The sequence below is a fragment of the Polypterus senegalus genome, chromosome 6 (genome assembly GCF_016835505.1).
Source record: "Polypterus senegalus isolate Bchr_013 chromosome 6, ASM1683550v1, whole genome shotgun sequence".
Classification (NCBI taxonomy): Eukaryota; Metazoa; Chordata; class Cladistia; order Polypteriformes; family Polypteridae; genus Polypterus; species Polypterus senegalus.
In genome coordinates, this window is record NC_053159.1 from 137043542 (window position 1) to 137066891 (window position 23350).

Sequence of the window (23350 nt, forward strand, 5' to 3'; positions counted from 1 at the left end):
AACAAAAAGATTGCATAAAAATGTAAGGGAACTAAAGTATTTTTTTTACACAATCCCATTATTTCAGGGGCTCAAAAGTAATTGGACAAATTAAATAACTGGAAATACAATGATCATTTCTAATACTTGGTTGAAAACCCTTTGCTGGCAATGACAGCCTGAAGTCTTGAACTCATGGACATCACCAGATGCTGGGCTTCCTCCTTTTTAATGCTCTGCCAGGCCTTTACTGCAGCGGCTTTCAGTTGCTGTTTGTTTGTGGGCCTTTCTGTCTGAAGTTTAGTCTTCAACAAGTGAAATGCATGCTCAATTGGGTTAAGATCAGGTGACTGACTTTGCCATTCAAGAATTTCCCACTTCTTTGCTTTAATTCCTGGGTTGCATTGGCTGTTATGTTTTGGGTCATTGTCCATCTGTATCATGAAATGCTGCCCAATCCATTTGAGGGCATTTAGCTGGATTTGAGCAGACAGTATGTCTCTGAACACCTCAGAATTCATTTGGCTGCTTCTGTCCTGTGTCACATCATCCATAAACAGTAGTGTCCCAGTGCCACTGGCAGCCATGCCCGCCCAAGCCATCACACTGCCTCCACCGTGTTTTACAGATGATGTGGTATGCTTTGGATAATGAGCTGTTCCACCCCTTCTCCATGCTTTTTTCTTGCCATCATTCTGGTTGAGGTTGATCTTGGTTTCATCTATCCAAAGAATGTTTTTCCAGAACTGTGCTGGCTTTTTTAGATGTTCTTTAGCAAAGTGCAATCTAGCCTTTCTATTCTTGAGGCTTATGAGTGGCTTGCACCTTGCATTGCACCCTCTGTATTTACTTTCATGCATTCCTCCCTTTATGGTAGACTTGGATATCGATATGCCTACACCCTGGGGAGTGTTGTTCACTTGGTTGGCTGTTGTTAAGGTGTTTCTCTTCACCATGGAAATGATTCTGCGATCATCCACCACTGTTGTCTTCCATGGATGTCCAGGTCTTTTTGCGATGCTGAGTTCACCAGTGCTTGCTTTCTTTCTCAGGATGTACCAAGCTGTAGATTTTGCCACTCGTATTATTGTAGCAATTTCTCGGATGGGTTTTTTTCTGTTTTCGCAGCTTAAGGATGGCCTCTTTCACCTGCATGGAGTGCTCCTTTGACCGCATGTTTTCTGTTCACAGCAAAATCTTCCACATGGAAGCATCACACCTCAGATCAACTCCAGACCTTTTATCTGCTTAATTGATAATGACATAACGACGGACTTGCCCACATCTGCCCATGAAATAGCCTTTGAGTCAACTGTCCAATTACTTTTGAGCCCCTGAAATGAAGGGATTGTGTTAAAACAATGTTTTAGTTGCCTCACATTTTTATGCGATCATTTTGTTCACCCAACTGAATCAAAGCTGAAAGTTTGCACTTCAACTGCATCTGAGTTGTTTCATTTAAAATTCATTGTGGTAAAGTACAGAACCAAAATTAGAAAAAAAGTTGTCTCTATCCAAATATTTATGGACCTAACTGTAGATAGATAGATAGATAGATATGGACAGACTGTTCAGACATGGTTTCAAGTGTTGGGGGAACCACCTTGGTTACCCTGTTTACAATGGCGTAAATCAAATTAAAATGCAAAATTGCTGGCCTCTGCAGTTAACAATAAGAAAGATCCTTGTACTTTGAGAGCAGCCCCTCTTTTGTCTGTCTTTTGGTTTCTCACCAAGGTCAAACTAAAGGCACCCACTTCAGTCGGGTTGGGCTATATGTATATCTGTAGATCTGGAAGGGGTTTGGGAGATTGGTGGAGCCATGGTTAGGCATCATGTGGCTGCAGTCCTTCAAGGATGGAAAGATAAGTTTGTGAGCAACAGTACCCCCCTTGTACCCAGGTGGTAATACTTAGCTTCTCAAAACCTTAAAGCAGTCCCCTATGTGCATGGGTGTAACTATAATTATAACTTTCTTTTCTTTATTGACTTCATCTTTCTGTAATCCTCTTGTCTATGATAAAATCTGTTTCAAAATTACTGAGAAATACGGTGTAATACAAATAAATAGACTCAGGGGAAATGCTTTCTTGTGAAGCTTTATGTGCTGCTTCTCTTTTTTACCAACCAAAACCTGATTTAGTCAATGAACACTAATTTCACAGACATTAGTTGCTGCTTGGGCAACACGTTGGCACAGTGGGTAGCGCTGCTGCCTCGCAGTTAGGTGACCCGGGTTCACTTCCTGGGTCCTCCCTGCGTGAAGTTTGCATGTTCTCCCCATGTCTGCGTGGGTTTCCTCTGGGTACTCCGGTTTCCTCCCACAGTCCAAAGACATGGAGGTTAGGTGCATTGGTGATTCTAAATTGTCCCTAGTGTGTGTACGTGCTCTGCGGTGGACTGGCGCCCTGCCCAGGGTTTGTTTCCTGCCTTGCACCCTGTGTTGGCTGGGATTGGCTCCAGCAGATCCCTGTGACCCTGTAGTTCAGATATAGCAGGTTGGAAAATGAATGGATGGATGGATAATTGCTGATATATTTGGTCTCACAAAGTTTTTTTTGTTTTTTTGTTTTTAATTTAAAACAGATTGAACCTTATTTACCGTACGAGTTCACTTGTGAGGGTATGTTACAGCGAGTCAACGCCTTCATCGAAAACCAGGTACTGTAAACTTCTCTTTTTATTATAAATAACCTAGTAATTATTAACCTATTAAAGTTAAAACTTTTACATCACATTAACAGTTGTACTGTTTAATTTTAATTTAATGCAGTAAAAGTTTTTCTTTAATGAAAATGAAAATTTTACATTATTTATTTTTAAGTAATTGCCAGTGGTGGCAGTAATTTATTGTGAAAGAGTTTAACAGTGTAAATTCTTGTATAATTTGATTCATAGTGTAACCCACTTACACAGCTTTTCCTTCTTAATCAGTGTGTAAGACCCTGAGTTCTTTAGTTTGGCGTCACCACCCAATAGTTAAATTTTCAAAATTAGTCACCTCCAACCATTTAGCTGATAACAAATCACACCTTTCACTCAATGTAAAGAAAAGGAAACTTTCTCTTTAATTGAAACCAAACACAGACAACCAAACATTTGCATATTATAACTAATGTACATCACAAAAATAGCTATGATAAGCTAAGCTACTGGTGAGCTCACTGTTAGTACCTATACCCTTTTAGAGTAATTAGTCACTCCGTTGGTGGCCCCAAACAAAACAGCACTGTTCCCTTCACTTGAGCTTTACGTCAAGCCACATAAATCAAACAAATAAAAACAAAACACACACAGACCTTGGGTGAATGAACTCTTCCTCCTTATGTCCCTCTTTTGGCCTTTTGTCTCACCCCTGTCTTGTATTGGAAAAATTCACTAGCAGGTTGCTCTCGTGTCCTACCGATTTTCTCCTTGCTTATTTCCCACACACTCCATTCACCCCTGCTCCAATTCTCCACTCCCAACTATCTTTGTCTCCTGGACACTTTTTCTATCCGATAGTGCCTGTTTGGGATTTGCGTTCATTTTCGTTACACTGAATAATTTAACACCTTTGGTTCTCTCTCTCTCTGCACCAGCATTTTGCTGTACATTTCTTTTTTCCACTTTTTTTTTAAACTACGTTTCAATATATTATAGTTTTATTGTTCTTGTCAGCATTATGCTCCCACTTCTCTTCTATTAGTTTAGCATTTTGTTAAAGCTGTCTTCTTATAGCTTGTCCCACTTCAACATTCTGCTAAAGCTATCCTTTTTTTTTGGTCTTACGGTGTTCAGCTCTACTCCACGTGTCCTCCCTCTCCTCTCGTTACTCTCTCATGTCTTCAGTGCTCCCTTTTTCCTCCAGTCTCATCCCTGTATCTACCTGACACAGCCTGAGGATGGACCGATAAGGGAGCACTATCAGGTGTTAGGCTAGGCTTTGTGCCCCTGCTCTGTTTAGGGTTACTATTCGCAACCACACTTATTTTAGTTATGGGATTAACTTTATTAACAAAATACATTATGCAAAATCTATCCTGGTTACAATAGTTAATAATTGGTTACATTGATTGCATTGTATGTATAGAAAATGTATAATTTGATCTTTAAACTAGTCTTAACTAGACTAGTCTTAACTTGGCTTTGTCAGAGACACTATTTCTGCGTCAGCATTAGTAGCCTCCTCATTTTTTACACAACCATTTCATTAGTAGTTGGTGGATTATAAGAGAGAGGGTTATCCTCCTGACCTGTGAAGATTTATGTCATTGATGAAGTCTGTTTTTGTTGCTCACGCTATGAGATATCCTGACCTTGAACATACAGTGTGTGTCTTTACACATCCTTTTGATGTTAAGGTTTTCATGGTGAGCAATCCCACTTAGGTGGGAGACAACATACATTTCACCTTATTGGAAATGTAGTAATTGTGACAAACGTACTTTTCTTCAGTAGCTTACTCATGCATTAGAAACATGCATAACACTTGATAATACTTTCTAATTTACTAATGTACTTGTTTTAGTTCACAATTTAAATTGTTTAAAGAACTTAACAATCACTAATAAATGTTTATTTTAAATAATATATTTAAAGGCATAAAGGTTTATATAAAGGTATGGTATGACTGAACTATGCTTGAGTTTATGCCCCTATTTCATTGTATTAATTGCATTTTCTTCTTACGTTACATTTAATAAGAATTACATCATTAGGGAAGGAAAGTGAATGGCTGTACTAGGCAGCAGAAGCAAGGCTATGTCCAGGGAAACAAGCTAAAATCAACTTAAATTTTTTCTTAAATATCAGAAGTCCTGCGGTGGGCTGCCGCCTTACCCGGGGCTTGTTTCCTGCCTTGCGCCCTGTGTTGGTTGGGATTGGCTCCAGCAGACCCCCATGACCCTGTAGTTAGGATATAGCGGGTTGGATAATGGACGGATGGATGGATATCAGAAGTCACTATTGTGCAATTGTAATCATTCCTATATGTCGTCTGTTATTCTTCTGCTATTTAGACCTTTTTTAAACTCGTGATTAATCTATGCCTCTATTATAACCACATATTTCCCCTCAAAAGAGTAAACTGATATATGGAAGTTCACCCGGCCCTCAAACATCTGTTCTTGTGATGTAATATTGATAAGCGAGACTCAAATGCAGCAGAAGCAAAAAAAATGTGTGTGTAAAAGACATGCACCAGATGGAGGATTTAGCTGAGTAATCTGCTATCTGTATATACACCTTTCTATCTGTGGCCCATTTCTTGATGTGATAGTCCATGAGAGTGCTCAAGTTTAGAGTAAAGTGATCAGCTAACTCTCAAGATGCTGCTCGTTTCTCACATAAGTAAAATATACTTCTGTTCTAAGCAGCAACATCTTCGCTCATTCTGTTACTCTGTATAGCAAAAGTCACTTGCAGCCAAATTCATTTTAATAGTGGTTAATAATTTTCAAATTGCATACCTTGTCAGTGTTCTTTAATATTACGTTAGATTAATACTATAACTGTCATTTACAACTCCAGTAAGTGTTGTTTTAGAAATTTTTTTGATTATTTCATCAATGCACATGTCATGTTCTTGTACTTTCTTGATTTTTCCTAAATAGCACCGCAAATGTTCATGTTATTATAACTCTAAAATTCCATTCAGAAAAAGAGATTGATGATATTTTTCTTAATTTTTATTTATAAAATTGCCTATTATTACTGCAATTATAAACTTTATTATAAATCCTATTAAATACTGGTACCTAGGTATAAATTGTTGTCACTCTCCTTTCCTTGCACTAGACCGCATTCACATACATTATTCTTTTTATTTAAAAAGGTATCTCTGCTGCTTCTGTTGTTACGATGTTGCACCCCAAGTGTGAATTGTTCTGTATTCTATGCATACAACTAGACAGTAATCACTGAAAAATGTGTATTCACTTTTCATTTTTTCTCTATATGCAAAGAAGACAAGTTCCCACAGGGTGTAAGCATTATTTATGTTATGTGGGACTAATTAGTATGATTTCTCTTGGATTCTAGGATTTACATCATCGTCATCATGATTTTCATTCTGCCTTTCCTGGTGTTTTGGTTATTTAAATATTTATTTACTAATGAGCATGTTAGCTATAAGCAGTTGCAGGATTTCACTGTTGTCTGCACTCATTATAAGTGAATGCCTCAAGAAAAAACATCAGAAATCAGTTCTCCTTTCTTTACTTTTATTGTCTATCTGTATTTTTTGTGGATTTAATGAACTTGGTAAAGTGTATCATCTTTCTTTGCATTCCAGGATTTTTGCCATGGTCAGGTGATGTGGCCTCCTCTCAGTGCACTCCACGTGAAGATAGCAGAGTCAGGAAAGTCCTGCAAACAAGTCTGTCAGGAAAATCAGATGATTTGTGAGCCATCCTTTTTTCAACACCTCAATAAGGACAAGGACTTGATCAAGTAATACTTTGTTTAAAAAATGTTGACTTTTCTCATATAGTATAATATAAAAATGTATTGCATTTATACATTGTTCAAAATTCTTTAACATCCAAAAATTATAACCACTGTGTATGATTTGTTTGCGTCTTTAACATTTTAAACATGCATATTAAGACTGATACAAAGATTTCTTTCTTTATTAGCAAATCTAACTTCCTTGATAGATTTTTACTTTTACAGTTACAATAGAGATTTAGACAGAAATGCGTAATCTTGCAGAAAGCATATAGAGCTCAAATTAACAAGTAGACCACAATTATTTCTGCATACAGTAATAATTTTGAGTAATTTCAACAATTCTGTCCGTTTGTGTTACAGTTAGTTATCTTATTAGGAAACTAACCAAGGAAAAAATGTTTTTTATTTATTTTTCTTTTTTAATATTATTGAATTCCGATTTCCTGGCCCAGCATTTAATTTTCATACTTGCCTGTGACCTTCATTTAGAGTGTATTTATCAGGTATGTCCTCTTTGATTCATCAGGCTATATTATGCTTCGTGAAAAGTAATTTTGTATAAATTCCAATGGCCCTAAAATTATATTTCCATGTTGATTACACAGTTTTCCTATTTATCATAATACTTGCCACTAATAGACATATATAGTTGATAGTGTCATGCCTTTAAGGTTGTTTAGGTAATTTACAGTATGTTCATAAGAGTGAACAAAAAGGAACCGTAAGACAGATAATCGACAATTATTTTCCAATTTAGCAGTAAATATATCTTTATAATACTTGAAACAGAAATCACACTGTATAATTCACATGAAATGTCATTTGGAGGATGCATCCTTTTCTATCTTTGTACTATAGTGGTGACATATTATCACATGATAATACTTTATTCAGTTTATTGTGGAAGTAAAACAGTCAGCTTTAGGCCCCATCCACATGGGCGTTCAAATCTTGGTTAAATGAATGTGTTCAGTGTGACCTAGGCATTTAAGTTGCATTTTGTAGTGGCACTTAATTGACTTCTTTCTATATGATGTTACATTCACATTTTTTTGCCTCTATGAAATGCCAACCTGCAGCCTAGATTATACTTTTGTGTGTTTACCTGTGGGAGGCAGTAATCGAGCACTCCAGTTTTTTTTTAACCTGTGAGGTTTGAGGTTCATCTTTCATTGGATTCACAAAATATGGATCAGTTGGCTTAATTAGGCCTGAATCTTGACCTTCTTATGTTGAAAATCCTCCTGATATGGCAACGTAGACAGAGAAAACATTGCAGTCACTACTGGGTTCACACTCTAACTGCACAGAGTGTGAAGAAAGGAAGCTTATAATCTTTTAAAGAAATGCTACTATTTAAGTTCTTCAAATACTGTCAGATGTCAGTTTCAAGTTTTGATTGCCTGCTTTAGCTGGTTAAACACCATATTATATGCTGGTTAACCAATATACATTCAGTCCCCGGATTACGTACGAGATAGGGACTGTAGGTTTGTACTTAAGTTGAATTTGTATGTAAGTTGAAATAGGTACATTATTTTAATCCGCCAATGAATGATGGAGTTTCACCTCTCTCTGACCTTTTGATTATGTCTGCATTATTTTCAATGGTGATGGTTTTTCTCTTCTTTACTGTATCACCAGCACTTGCATCAGATTTGTGTTTTTCTTGAAGGGTGAAGACAAAAAGTTAAGATGAGCTCTTCTGCACAGCACTGTACACGCTATCACAGCAGGAAGACCCCTGTCGTCAACACGTCTGATGTACTGACAAGAGACAGCTTCCTGCTACGTGCGTAACAGTACAAGCAGGCTTGCTATTGAGAATGAATGGAGGTGGCAAGGGGCGGTTCACCACCCGCCCACCACACAGTCACCTCCACTACAGGATGCTGTCTGCAGCGTCCGCCCACCGAGAATGAACACGGTGCGGCCAAAGGCGGGTAGTGAATCACCCACCACCGCCCCATTCAACAGACAGCCACCCTACAATGCTACCCCCCGCCTCCCCGTTCACACTCAATGGCCTCCATTCAGCCCAAACCAGGTCACTGCTTGCAGCATTACCAGCCACCCAACAAGAACGAATAGGGGAGCCATTTGTGGTGGGAGGGCAGTGAAACACCCCCCTTCGCTCCATCCAGCCTGCATCCAGTCAGGAGCAGTAGCTGCGGTGGCAGCGAACCACCCCATCAAGCCTCCGTTCTGCACATGAGCGATAGCTGTGGCCCCATTGACTGTGGACCACGTGTCACCGTTTACCACCCTCCAGCCTCCGTCCAGCCAGCGCTTGGAGCGTCCCCAGGCCGAAGATGACGGAGCGGCAGTTACTGAGGTGCATGCGTCGCAGCTGTGGCCCCATTCGTAAGTCATAGGTCGGAGGTCCGTAACCTGGGGACTATCTGTACAAGTCAATGTTAACCCTGAAGAGAGGCTACTTGTCACTTTGAGAAAAGAAATTTGCAAACAGCACTCGTGTATGCACTCGCTCATCCTTTTCTTCCTTACATTTCCAGTGCCAACTGGGAAAGTACACCATTCAGAAAATTGTGCATAAAACATGATACATAAATTAAATGATTTAAATGGTTTGGATAGGAGTATAAGCAAACAAGCAGGTTAAGTTTGCAGATGATACCAAGATTGGTGTATTGGCAGATAATTTGGAATTCCTTAACACTAGAATTACCAGAGCCTATGAAAAAAACTCATAGATCCGGCCCACCTTAAATCCCGTCACACCTCACCGCCAGTGTCCTTTGTCCTGTAAATGTGCCTATAAAGACAAGCTGCAAGCAGCCGTCTATTCCACCCCTCCATCGACTTAGAACGTGCACGAACCTCTCCCAGCTCATGCCTTCATTGATTATCTGGGAGCGAAGTGGAGTTTTAGAGTGGAAATAATAGATTGTTATTTGGAATACACACATTTCACGTGTCTGTGTAAACACATTTTTAAACAGAAACGTTTTTCATATTGTAGTAAATGACAAAATGTAGGCATAAACTATATATAATGTATGAAGCCTGAAGTCCAAATATCAAAGAAACACTTTCACAAAAGGTACAAATATAACAGAACAAGTACGCTTTTATTCAAAAATATAACTTGCAGAAAAATAAAAGCCGCCTTAGCATGCCAACATTGACACACATTTACTACAATTGCCACGGCAGCGTAATGGTATCAGCTGCTAACTGGTAATCAAAAGGTCATGAGTTCCATCCCAAACGACTCCATTTTGAGAAGTAAACTGCTCTTATTCTTACTATTTTAGAATAAAAACATACATTTGATTTCAGTGTGTAACAGCCGGTGTAATTTATGATAATTGTAAAGGTTAGCTTTGGTTTTTTTTTTTATTCACTTTTCATTCTCTCAGTCGCATTCAGGATCCTCCCCCTCCATGTGACACTGCTGTTTTTACAAATAGACGTGCTATACAAGGGTGCGCACAAAGTCCGTATACCCCTATCTTTTGGAGGATTTTGAAAGCTAAAGGTTACCTCTTAGGAATCCAAAATGTCTGGATGGGTCCCTCCATGATCTCTACCTAGCCGAATGCGCTGCCAGGTTCTCCTGCTCAAGTTCTGCAACATTTGTGAATTGACTTTCTGGAACGCTGCGCGAACCACATGTTTCAGTTCATCGTTCGATGAATAACAGCGCTTCCGCAGGTCTTCTTTGATAAACCCCCAGAGGGCATTATCTGGAGTTGTGAGATCAGTGCTTCTCCGAGGCCATGGAGGAGGAGCAGGATTGTTGTTTGATCCTCGTCTGATCCAACGATTCCCAAAAACTTCATTGAGGCGATCACGCACGGTGATTTCGAAATGGGCAGGTGCCCCGTCTTGTTGAAACCAACCACTGTCAAGGACGCCCTGGTTTCTCAGTTGTGGGATGAGCCAGCCATTTAGCATTTCCAAATAACTGATTTGGTTAACAGAACCATCAAAAAAATAAGGGCCAAACAAATGCTGTGCTGCCATTCCGGCCCAGATCATCACATGTGGTGGGTTATGCTCAATTTCTTCAAAGAAATGTGGATTTTCTTTTCCCCAGACATTTGTTGGAAATTAATGCAGCATCAGATCTCAAGCTTCCTAACGTCTGTCCAAGTCGGCATCTGATAACTCGTTATCGTGCAATGGACGCCAACATTTCATTTGCAAGTCCTGTTTCATGTGTTTCTGCATTGTCAATTCCATTATTCCCAACTCAGCAGCACATTTACGAGTGGATTTCATTGAGGATCATTGGACAGACTCTGCCACATCTGCACATGTTTCATGCCTTGTGGATGGTCTTTCACTTTGCGGCGCATCTTGGACGCTGCCTGATGCAAAAGCCTTCTTCTCCCACTTCAACAATGTCCTCTTTGTCGGCGATGCCTTCCTAAAACGCACAACAAAGTCATCCATGACATTTTTGATTGATTTCCCAGGAACAGGCCGCTTATGAACCCACACAGTGGCCACCAAACACTCCTCGATCGTGAAAACACTTGTGTCACCCATTGCTTCGTCTTGGAATGACTGCCACGTTGTTGCGATTTCTTGAGCGGCAGCAGGTGGCAGCACCAGACAGGATGTCGGAAACATACCTCGAAATACCAGGAAGACTTGGGCTGATGTCCACAGGAACCAAATTGTCATGGTTATTCCTGTAAACGCCCCTAAAGATAGGGGTATACGGACTTTGTGCGCACCCTGTACATCTGCAGTGTACTTGTGACTGCATTCTTGTACCAATGTTTGCGAACTGAAGTGCCTGTGTGCACTTTTCATGGCATTACACGTGTATTTTTTGAGCATGCCCGTGTTGCTCAAACACAGGAACATATGTTGGTGTACAAGTATAACAAAACAAGTGCACTTTTGACTATAACTGAAGAAAAAAGAAAGCAAGTTACAGTAGGCGGTTGATACGACGGCTTGCATGGTGCAATGCTAAGAACTGCTGATTTCCGATCCATGCTATATAAAATCATCACATTCAAATATTAACAGTTCCCACACACCCTTCCTACATTTACGACATGTGTACTTGTTGCAGTGTACACACCTCTCTGTGGTATGGTTCCTATTACACTGAATGAGCACCTGACACTGTACTTTCTTCCCTACATAAATAACATCCGAGCTATAGTGCGTCTTTATGTGAAAACAGTAGTGTCAGATGGGGATCGTGAATGCAACTGAGACAATGGAACTAAATTAAAAACAAAAAAAGCTAACCTTTACAATTGCTGTATCATGCATTTATACTTACAGACCGACAAATCAAGTGTATGTTTTTATTTTAAAATAGTACAGTACATGCAATATTATTTGAAAACGAACAGCATCAGATTGGGTTTGAATACACGCTGGCGCTGTTACAGAAGGCGTCAGCTTATTCAGTGCAGCAGTTTCAACGCACAATACATGCAGTATTATTTGAATTAGTGCGATGATGTTTTCAGATATATTGTCTCTTTCTTTCATCTTGCGGTTTGTAATCAGTGACTGCATGTTTTTTTTCCCCCGATCTTGCCAGTACCCACATGTGGCTGTTTGCTGTTTCTTTTGCACTCCAGGACATGCAGAGGACAGAATAGTACAGAGCAGTAAGTTCAGTGCTATATGCAGTCAGACAGACAGGCAGAGAAGGCACTAGATATATAAATAAACAGGGAAGACACTGTATAATAGCTATATAAAAACAGCTAAGGGGATAGATATATAGATAGATGGAAAGGAAAGGCACTATATGATAGGCAGACAGGGATGCTTCTATATAACAATAAAATTACTGTTATTACTATATAGATAGACAAGGAGTTCAGGCAGGCAGAACGGTGAAGGTTTAAAATAAAAAAAAATTTCTCCCTAGCAGGGAATCGAACTCTGGTCTCTAAGGTACAGCAAGTGGCGAAATCTTACCGGTACACCCTTTTGTGAAAGTGTTTATTTGATCTTTGGCCTTCAGGCTTCACACATTTTATAGTTTATGCCTACATTTATTACTAAAATATGAAAAAGTTTCTGTTTTAACAATGTGTTTACACAGATTACTGTAGAAACAGAACACACAACAAATGAGTATGTTCCAAATAACGATCTGTTATTTCCACTCTAAAACTCCACTTCACCCCCAGATAATCAATCAAGGCATGAGCTGGGAGGTTAAGTCGGTGGGGGGATGGAATAGCCAGCTGCTTGCAGCTTGTGTTTATCAGCACATTTAGATGAACAAAAGACGCTGGCAGTGAGGTGAGAACAGTTTTAAGAAGCGATTTAAATGGAACAGATATACTAGTTTTTGCGTAGGCTCTGGTAATTCTAGTGTTAAAGCAAAAGAAAATTAAGAGGTGACATGATTGAAGTGTTTAAAAATTTTGAAAGGAATTAGTACAGTGGATCAAGACTGTTATGTTAAAATGAGCTCATCAAGAACATTGGAAACTTGTTAAGTGTAAATTTCACACAAACCTAAGGAAGTTTTTCTTTACACAGAGAACCATAAACACTTGGAATAAGCTACCAAGTAGCGTGGTAGACAGTAAGACTTTAGGGACTTTCAAAACTTAACAATGTTTTTTAGAAGAATTAAGTGGATAGGACTGGTGAACTTTGTTGAGCTGAATGGCCTGTTCTCTTTTAGATTGTTCTAATGTCATTTGCTATGGGAATGTCTACACTATCTTATCATTCCAGAACCATCAGTACAGCTATGGATTGACATTGCTGAAGGATTCTGCCAGAAGTCCCAGTTCCTATTGTGTTGGAGCCCTTGATATCTGGTCCTCCAGAACGTTAACACTAGAATTATCAGAGCCAACGAAGAAACTCGTAAATCCGGCCTACCTTAAATCCCTTCGCATCTCTCCGTCAGCATCTTTTGTGTTCTAAATGTGTCGATAAGCCCAAGCAGTAAGCAGCCTGCTATACCACCCCCCCTCCGCCTCAGAACAGGCAAGAAGTTCTCCAAGTTCCTGCCTTGATTGATTATCTGGGAGTGAGCCACCCAGAATTGTAAGGGGAAATAATTTGATGTGTGTTTTGTGCCTACAACAATCTATGTAAACACATTGTTAAAACAGAAACGTGAGTTCGAAACCAACTCCCCCACAAATTTACTGTTTTGAGTAGTGAGCTGCTCTTATTGTTAACATTATACAATAAAAACATACATTTATTTTGTGTCTGTAACAGCTGCTGTAAATTTATAGGACTTGTAAAATTTTGTGGTATTATTTTCAATTTTATTTTCTAAGTCACGATCACGATACAACAACCACCCCCGCCCCAGATCTGGCGTGGTTACATTTTTATCTGAAACTGTGAATAACTGTAGATGTGAGTGGTGTTATAGACAATGGAACTGAAAATTCTCTGATCTAGAGGGATTAAAAGCTGACACACAAATGCTGGTGAATCTGCCTTCTTCGTATCTCACTGTCACTTGAATTTTTTTTTATTCAGTTTTATTGAGTGTTCGTAGGTAGAGACATAGGCATATATGATATTTGAAATAACTCATTTTTTGACCTATGTAGTACATTTCGGAAAACATTTTGGCACCGATGCGATATTATTCATATTCATTCGCATGCCTTCTTGCGCTTGTAATCAGTGACCGCGTTTTTTTTTTTCCCCGATCTTGCCAGTCTTCGCCTGTTGCTGCATGGTGATGTTTCTTTTGTACTCCAGGACATGCTGAGGAAAGAATAGTACAGAGAGGTCAGTTCTGCGCTATATGCAATCATCAGATTCAAATGCTAACAGTTAACACACACCTAAGGACCGTCCTTCCTACATTTGCGACATGTGTACCTGTTGCAATCTACACACTTCTCTTCGTGCTGTGTTACTATTACACTGAAGGGGCAGGGGGAAGCGGCGGCCTTGGAACAGAATTTTGTCAATGTTGCATCCTCTTTTTCTTTATTCATCACCTTTTCTTGCATTAGCGCAACAGTGTTTTCAGATTGGTACTTTTCAGGTCATCAAATGATTTCAAGTGATCAGAGAATTTCCAGTTCCATTGTCTCAAAACACCACTCACATCTACAGTTATTCCCAGTTTCAGATAAAAAGTAACCGCGTCAGATCTGGTTGTATCGTGATCGTGACTGAGAGAATAAAAGTGAAAAAAATACCGCTAAGTTTTACAAGTCCTATAAATTTACAGTGGCTGTTACAGACACAAATCAAATGTATGTTTTTATTGTATAATGTTAACAATAAGAGCAGCTCACTACTCTAAATGATACATTGACCGGGGAGCTGATTTCGAACTCACAACCTCCAGATTATAAGTCGGCAGATCTTACCGCTGCACCACGGAAGCTGTCATATTGTACTTGCACCTTTTGTGAAAGTGTTTATTTGATATTTGGCCATCAGCCTTCACATATTATACAGTTCATGTCTACATTTTGTTACTTATTACTAAAACATGAAAAACGTTTCTGTTTTAACAATGTGTTTACATAGATTTTTGTAGACACAAAACACACATCAAATTATTTCCCCTTACAATTCTGAGTAGCTCACTCCCAAATAATCAATCAAGGCAGGAACTGGGAGAACTTCTTGCCCGTTCTGAGGCAGTGGTGGGAATGGTATAGCAGGCTGCATACTGCTTGGGCTTATCAACACATTTAGAACACAAAAGATGCTGACGGAGAGGTGCGAAGGGATTTAAGGTAGGCCGGATTTACAAGTTATTTGGTAGGCTCTGGTAATTCTACTTTTAAATGAGCGACATGTAAACACAATAAAGACGTTTTCTTTGCGCTTACCAGGATTTTGGTAGAAATTTACACCAAGAAAAAGCAGCATGCAAAGTTTTTTTGATGCTGTCCAAACACTCATCTGACCCAACGCAAGTGGTGAAAGCCCATGTGGATGGTCTGATTTGCTGCAATGAGCAGAAAAATGCTCTGTGTTCGATCCAATTTCACCTGACACTAGAGATGGCAGAAAAACACTCCATTCGGACATCCATGTGGACAGGGCCTAACAGAGGCAAACAAATGTGAATGTATAGTAATATTGAAGTCAATTAAGTACCAGTACAAAACGCAACTTAAATGCCTAGGTCGCACTGAGCGTAATCATTTAACCAAGGTTTGAACACCCTTGTGGACAGGGCCTTGTCCTCTCAGGAGACAAGTTGCTGTATTCTTGGAAATAGTTCAGAATGTACCAGTTAGCCAGCTTTCCCCATTGTTTGTTTACATTCACTATTTTGATGATTGTATATGTTTCATGTCACAAGCTAGCAGAATTAGTAAACTTGACCTGTGTAGCAGGGCGAAATGATGGTGCAGGAGAAAAGCAGACTGCTTGGGCTACCAACTGGGCAAAGAAACCCTGTTTAATTTCAACAAAAAAGCAAGTAAAAAGAACAAAACTCAAGCACTTCAATGTGCATTTTCTTGTCAATAATCAGAACTTTCATCCTCCAGGCACAGTCTCATGTTATATCCTGTGGACTGGAAGTAGCTGGGCTTTTTTCTTTTCATTGCCGTCATTCAGAGGTTTTTCAAAGCTGTGAGGGAAGATGAAGACAAGACTGTTAGCATCAGTGCCCCCTTTCATCCTGGAGTGGTATTACTTATATTAAATGAACCTGGAAGATGATTATACAGTAGATATGTTCAAGTTTATATTTCTGCAGATTGTTTGCTTCATCTTTTTGTTCATGCCAAAAAGATTTTGCAGACCCATCTAGTTTACCAATTTACAAGTTACTTACTCATTGTTACTGCTCAGCTGATACATCCTGCTTCAGTGTCCTTGCTTTCTCCATCTGTTGAAACGTCACTGTTATGTTTGTACTGACAACCCAATACATTTTTCCACTTCTGTACACTGACAGAATATAGTAATAATCATGTCCTGGAGAGGGCCCAGAATTTGGTGAGATCCAACCCTGGAAGGGGCACTAGTACATCACAGAGCCCTTTCATGTACACATCAAACTAACATGGGTTCAATTTGCATTTAACATTATGTGCTCATTTCTGTTACTTGAAAGGACAATTGCACCACCTGTACGAAAATCAATACAAACATTGAAAGAATTTTGTGCTCCCCAGTGCAGAATTTAAACCCCACTGGGTGTAAAATAAGACATTTGAACAGACTTTTACTTAAGCAAGCATTTTCATGTATCAAAAAGTTTATTTTCTTAATAAATAGAGAAAGAAAGGGATCAGGCACACATGTAAACGTCTGCATGATTAATAAATCTTGATCTAAGTGTTTTCAGTTTATTTCCTAAATTTTAAATGGCATTTTCATTAATGAGGTGCCTGAAAATTGCTTTCCATATCAAACGCAACGAAAAAAAAATACAGAAATCTTGTTGGTAAACATAGAAAGGATGACATGCAAAGAAACATCTGTCTATTTACTGAACCCATCTAGTCCAGTTTTAGATGACCTGGGGCCTCAGCATGATCAGACACAGGAAACCAGCCTTGATGGGTATCACTCAGGGCACTTCATGCATACACTCATGCTTGTTAACGTATGGCTAATTTGACGTTGCCAGCAAACATAAAAGTCATGGTTTTAGAATGCTAAACAATCAATAAAAAGGTGGGATATGAACCCAGTCTCTTGGAATGCTGACTGTGCAGCTTTATCTGTAAAGTCACTGTGATTATTGAATCTAAATGTATTGTGGAACCACAGCCATTTCCAGCAGCCTGCACCACTGGATGTAATGCTTGAAGGAGCAGGATACATTCATGGACATGCACATACACTTTTGTTTATTCCATGCCACTGAAGTAATCAAATAACATAATACCCATGTCTGTTGGATGTGGCAGCACAAGAGAATTATTTATGGTAAACCTAACATAAACATTGGGAGAGCATGTCATAAACTGAAATAAATAATAGTATATTGAATGATCAAGTACAGAAATGACATTTATCTAATTTCTCACATTTATAGTTGAAAATCTTATTTTTCATAGCAATGGAAACAATAACAAAGCTTAAAAAATAGTCACAAAAAGTGCAAAACAGCTGAATCAGAGATCACGAAGAGTAGTTAAGTGAGGTTTTGAAAAACTTAGTTAAAAGAATACTGTAGTTTGGTTACAAATCAAATAGCATATTAATGAAAACTCATTTATCTACATTTTAAAGCATGTTAACAAGCAGAGGTGTAAATCAGTAAAAGTTAGTGAAAGACCATGGTTTCCTCAACGCTAAGCCATTCTAAGTTGCTTTTAGACTGCAGTATTTATTTGCCTTTTAAATTACCACAAATATGTATTTCAATTATTTATTAATTTCTTTTGGGGAAAACCCCACTAATGCAATAGAGATGATAATAAGAATAATTAAATGTCTCCAGTTATTTGATGAGACGGATTTCAGTCTTGGGACCTTTACTGCATCCTGCAAAAAAAATTCAAACAAACATTTATTAAAATGTAACCTGCTCAACAATGAGTAATTCTTGCTCACTAGTGTCAATAGAGGTAGTATACAAATCCATACTGTACATCCCTATTATGCTGTGCTGACCAGTTGAGTTTAGCTCTTCCCAATTACAGGACAGCCATGGAAAGTACCCAAATGGACAAATCAGGTTGGAATAAATGATCTGCTTAGTAACTTAAAAGAATCTGGATGAGCTTTCTGATGTGGTCCTTATCTATATTACTTTTTGTTATTTAGAAGTTTTAAGTATCCTGGAGCATTAATATTCGCAAAACTGATTTTCACTTGAAATACATAAATAGTCTATGGAAAAAGAACACCAGTGCTTGTTCTGTCTTGGGAATTTAAGACTTTTAAACATTGCTCTTACATTGTGACACTTTGAAAAAAATCTATTAAGTTAATTTTAACTGGTTTATTGCTGGCTATTTTTTGGAAATCTTAATATCAGCAAAAATTACAATGGCTCACATACTTAAATGGAGTAACAAAATGATGAGGTCCAAAACTCATATCTCTCCAACTATTTAACAAACAATAGTGCATTAAAGAAAATATGTCCTCTCAGGGAGAACTCACCTGTGGCCTTTGGGATTCCGGATTGAGTTCAGAGGCTCAAGTAGCCAGTCATAAAAAAGATCAAATGTTTGTTCATTTCAGGTGTTTTTTATTTTCCTAACAAGGTTTACTTTAATTTAGAGTTACAGGCTTAATTATGGTGTCTTCTGTGGTCACTAACAGTTTAAATGATGGATTATTTGATTTCCTTATCAGAGTACTGTATATTATTTCAGGGACATTTATGCACACTACTCATTTAGTTTATTATATGCAGATTTGTTTGATTGCTGTGCTTTGTTAATTGCATTTATGTGATGCCTTCCTCTACCTAGTCCTAGTAATCCTACTAACAAAAAATTATAGCTATTAAAACGTTTTTATTGTGTTCAGTGGCTCCTTCCAATGCCAACCATTGTGTGAATTATGTGTTTATTCTTAAAGTGAATGTTTCCAATAGAGGGCACCATTTAACTGAAGCAATACTACATTTTTATGAAATTTGTGAAGATTGGTAGCTGATAATATAAAAAGTCAAACACCCATAATTCAGTTAGGCTTAAATATTAGAAAACCTGCTATAATCAGCTACTAGCAAGAAAGCTTGTTTATACTGTAAATAAAAGATATGAGGTTTGTTATTATGATTATGACTAAATAATGATGATGATACTCCATGTGTATAACACAACTAGTTGGGTTTATACTATTATGTTCAATATGTACACCAGCAATAGCAGTGTAGTAGTGCTACTCTTTCTAATGTTGCCTTATGAGTCCTTGTTCCCTGTGAGTCTGCTACTACAGTTGTCCTCCCACATCAAGAAATGCATGTTAGGTCTGTTGGCAATTCTAAATTATCCCTATGTGAGTATTGGTGTATTCTGAGTGGGCCTTTGGATGGATTGCCATCACATCCATTGCTGGTTCTTGGCCTTGTGCCTGATACTGCTTTAATAGGCCTGTAACCGTGAGTTGTATTAACAGGGTTTGAAAATGTTATGTATGTTGTGAATGTGTTGGTTATAAAGTAAAGTCAGAATAACAGTATCTCAAGAGAGCAGATAGAGCACACTGTCAAGTGCTGATTTATATGAATCTTTCAACTATATAAAGAGATAATTATTCTGCAACAGTTTAATCTTAACCACCTTGTATTATACAGTCATGTAAAAAAGTAATCCCTCCATATCAAGATTTTATCATCATTTAAGCAAAACAATCTGTGATGTAACAAATGTCATGACACATTTACATTTTGTAGTTCACAATGTAGTGTTCATAAGTATAAATACAAATTTCATATTTAGAACAAGTAATAATAATAATAAAAATAATAATGATAAATTTTATTTATTTAGCACCCATACACCCCTACAATTTTCACTATGTCAAATTTCTAAAATCAGAATCAGGTGCACCAGATTAGGTGCAAATGTTTAGAACATTATTAGAGAGTATCTTGGTGGAGTCTGTCTTATTTAAACCTCAAATGTTTAGTTTGGTTTGCTCATTTTTTTACTTTCTTGTATACAAAGTATAGGGAAAGTATTGCAATGATCCAAAGATTTGATGTCAAGATTTTGATGAATCTCAGTGTTTTTAGACCTCCCTGACTTTCTCGTATACGAAGATACAATTTTTGGAATTATGTCTGTATGTGTGTGTGTAAACACGATAATTTGAGTATGCTTTCACTTAGGTCAACCAAATTTTGCATACAAGTAATAGGTACAAAACATTGATTTCTGTCAACTTTTGGGCTATTTCTGTTAAAAGGAAGTGGTACTTTACCTTTTATTCGTCCAGCTGCAGAGTATGATTAATTCAACTTTACTTTTATAATAATTGTTCAGTATATTATTAATTTGATTTGATTTGTTGTTGATGGTTCTTTAATGCACACAATATAAAAATATAATCACTATCTTGTGGTTTACTCCTTAAATATCCATCCCCATATCAAGTTCAGCCTGAGAGCAGAATGCAAGATGGTAAAAGAAATCTCTTAAGAACCCCAAAATTTCATCACGGCACCTGTATGTAGCTCTTGCCACTCTTGATGTCAAAGTTAATGCCTGCTATTTAAAAGAAGCTGCACAAATTTGATTTAAATGGGACATGTGCCAAGAGGAAACCTTTGCTGTCCAGAAAGAACATCAGGGCAAGTTATTTGACTTCAATACCAAATGTTATGTTTGGCAAAAAACAAAGACTGCATTTGACTAGGAGATCTTGATTCCAGTTGTAAATCAAGGTGTTGGAAATGTTATTATTTATGGCTGCTTTGCTGTATCATGGCCTAAACAGCTCACCAGAATAGAACCCACTATAAATTCTTCATTGTACCAGAGGGTGCTTGAGGATAATGTAAGACTGACTGCCAGTATATTAAAGCCCAGCCGAATGTAGAGGTTGCAACATGACAATGACCTTAAACATACCAGTAAACCTACTGAGGAATGACTGAAAAGCAAGAAATGGAGGGTTATAGAAGGGCCAACTCGAAGCTGAAATCATAATCCTATAAAGATGCTCTGGAAGGATTTAAAAACAGGCTGTGTACACAAGACACACTTCAAACATTGCACTGCTGAAAGAATTCTACCTGGAGGAGTTGGGAAACGTTTCTCTCACTTGGTGTCAGAGACTGTCAGACAGTTATAGAAAATGAATACATGGGGTTGTTTCTGCCAAATGTTGCAATACCAGCTGTTAGAGCCAAGTGTTGAACTACTTTTTCACACGCAAAAATGGCATACCACTTCCTTTTTCATTGAATGTAGAACTACTGTAGAATCTAATTTTCATTGTTTTTTGATTATATCACCTTTATCTAAAGATACTGTTTAAATTAAGAACAAATCTTGATGTGTCCACCTATGTTAGAAAAAAAATTTTAAAAAAATTTCATGAGGCATACATAGGATTGTATCAGAAAACACAACTACAACTTTTTGCTCCATAATAGGGATCTGACTGTAGAACCCTTAGACTGAAGTGTATAAATGAGAATCAAAATTTGAGGGACCATAGAGCAACTTGTGTAAACCCAGATGATACTTTTGCACATGCTATGACACTACTATTTAAAGATTTTAATCATTTCAGTGTCAGGCACACATTTTACTTTCTTCTCCTTTCAGTATTGCGTCACTCCATTCTGTTGCCATCTCATCTTAGAAGTCCTTAATTTATTTCTCGTTTCCAGCTATCAGTGGAAGTTACAGTGATGTAGACTGTACTGCAGTAAGTTCAGTATGAGTTTTAGATCTTGATAATGTTCCTATGAGCTAAGGTTTTCCTCCACAAAGCTATTAAATTCTTGAGCTTTATCTTAATTTTGGAATAGCCGAGTATCTGAATTACACTAGGTACAGCCTGTGCGGTTTGACATCTACTGCATATATTATTCTGTTTTCAGAAGTTAGCAATTTGAGTCCATCTATTTTCTGAACTTGTTTTTTCCATTACAGGCCCAGTGGCTGTTCAATATAGCATGCAATACACGTACTCGTTCACATCAGGTCGATTTTATAGTTGGCAAGTAGCCTCAGATAAACATTTTGGTATGTGGAAGGAGGCCAAAAACTACCCTGAGAAAACGGTCACTGGGAAAACATGCAAACTAAACACAAACAGTTACCAGACCAGAGGTCAGGCTTTGGCCCTGAGTGATATGAGTGAGAGCATCAGTGTGCCAGAGTAACCCAGAGCAAATACAGACAAAGTTAAAGGAAAAATATGGTTATTTTCACCAAAATGATCAAGGAGAGACGTGACAAAAGGAAGAATACAGCTTATGAAATACAAACCGGATTCCAAAAAAGTTGGGACACTAAACAAATTGTGAATAAAAACTGAATGCAATGATGTGGAGATGGCAAATGTCAATATTTTATTTGTAATAGAACGTAGATGACAGATCAAACGTTTAATCCGAGTAAATGTATCATTTTAAAGGAAAAATATGTTGATTCAAAATTTCACGGTGTCAACAAATCCCAAAAAAGTTGGGACAAGTAGCAATAAGAGGCTGGAAAAAGTAAATTTGAGCATAACGAAGAGCTGGAAGACCAATTAACACTAATTAGGTCAATTGACAACATGATTGGGTATAAAAAGAGCTTCTCAGAGTGGCAGTGTCTCTCAGAAGCCAAGATGGGTAGAGGATCACCAATTCCCACAATGTTGCGCAGAAAGATAGTGGAGCAATATCAGAAAGGTGTTTCCCAGAGAAAATTGCAAAGACTTTGCATCTATCATCATCAACTGTGCATAACATCATCCGAAGATTCAGAGAATCTGGAACAATCTCTGTGCGTAAGGGTCAAGGCCGTAAAACCATACTGGATGCCCGTGATCTCCGGGCCCTTAAACGACACTGCACCACAAACAGGAATGCTACTGTAAAGGAAATCACAGAATGGGCTCAGGAATACTTCCAGAAACCATTGTCAGTGAGCACAATCCACCGTGCCATCCGCCGTTGCCAGCTGAAACTCTACAGTGCAAAGAAGAAGCCATTTCTAAGCAAGATCCACAAGCTCAGGCGTTGTCACTGGGCCAGGGATCATTTAAAATGGAGTGTGGCAAAATGGAAGACTGTTCTGTGGTCAGGCGAGTCACGATTCAAAGTTCTTTTTGGAAATCTGGGACGCCATGTCATCCAGACCAAAGAGGACAAGGACAACCCAAGTTGTTATTAACGCTCAGTTCAGAAGCCTGCATCTCTGATGGTATGGGGTTGCATGAGTGCGTGTGGCATGGGCAGCTTGCATGTCTGGAAAGGCACCATCAATGCAGAAAAATATATTCAGGTTCTAGAACAACATATGCTCCCATCCAGACGTCATCTCTTTCAGGGAAGACCCTGCATTTTTCAACAAGATAATGCCAGACCACATTCTGCATCAATCACAAC

General features: G+C 38.2%; 1 protein-coding gene across 7 annotated transcripts in view; it reads left to right on the plus strand.

The window, feature by feature from the left end:
• The window catches only part of mgat5 (alpha-1,6-mannosylglycoprotein 6-beta-N-acetylglucosaminyltransferase), a 242741-nt gene that overhangs the window by 215890 nt on the left and 3501 nt on the right, over positions 1 to 23350 (plus strand). For all 7 annotated transcript variants that reach the window (XM_039757305.1, XM_039757303.1, XM_039757304.1 and 4 more), the window contains exons 15-16: positions 2566 to 2640; positions 6254 to 6411. In XM_039757305.1, coding sequence (XP_039613239.1) covers positions 2566 to 2640; positions 6254 to 6411 — 233 coding nt within the window. The remainder of the gene's footprint in view (positions 1 to 2565; positions 2641 to 6253; positions 6412 to 23350) is intronic.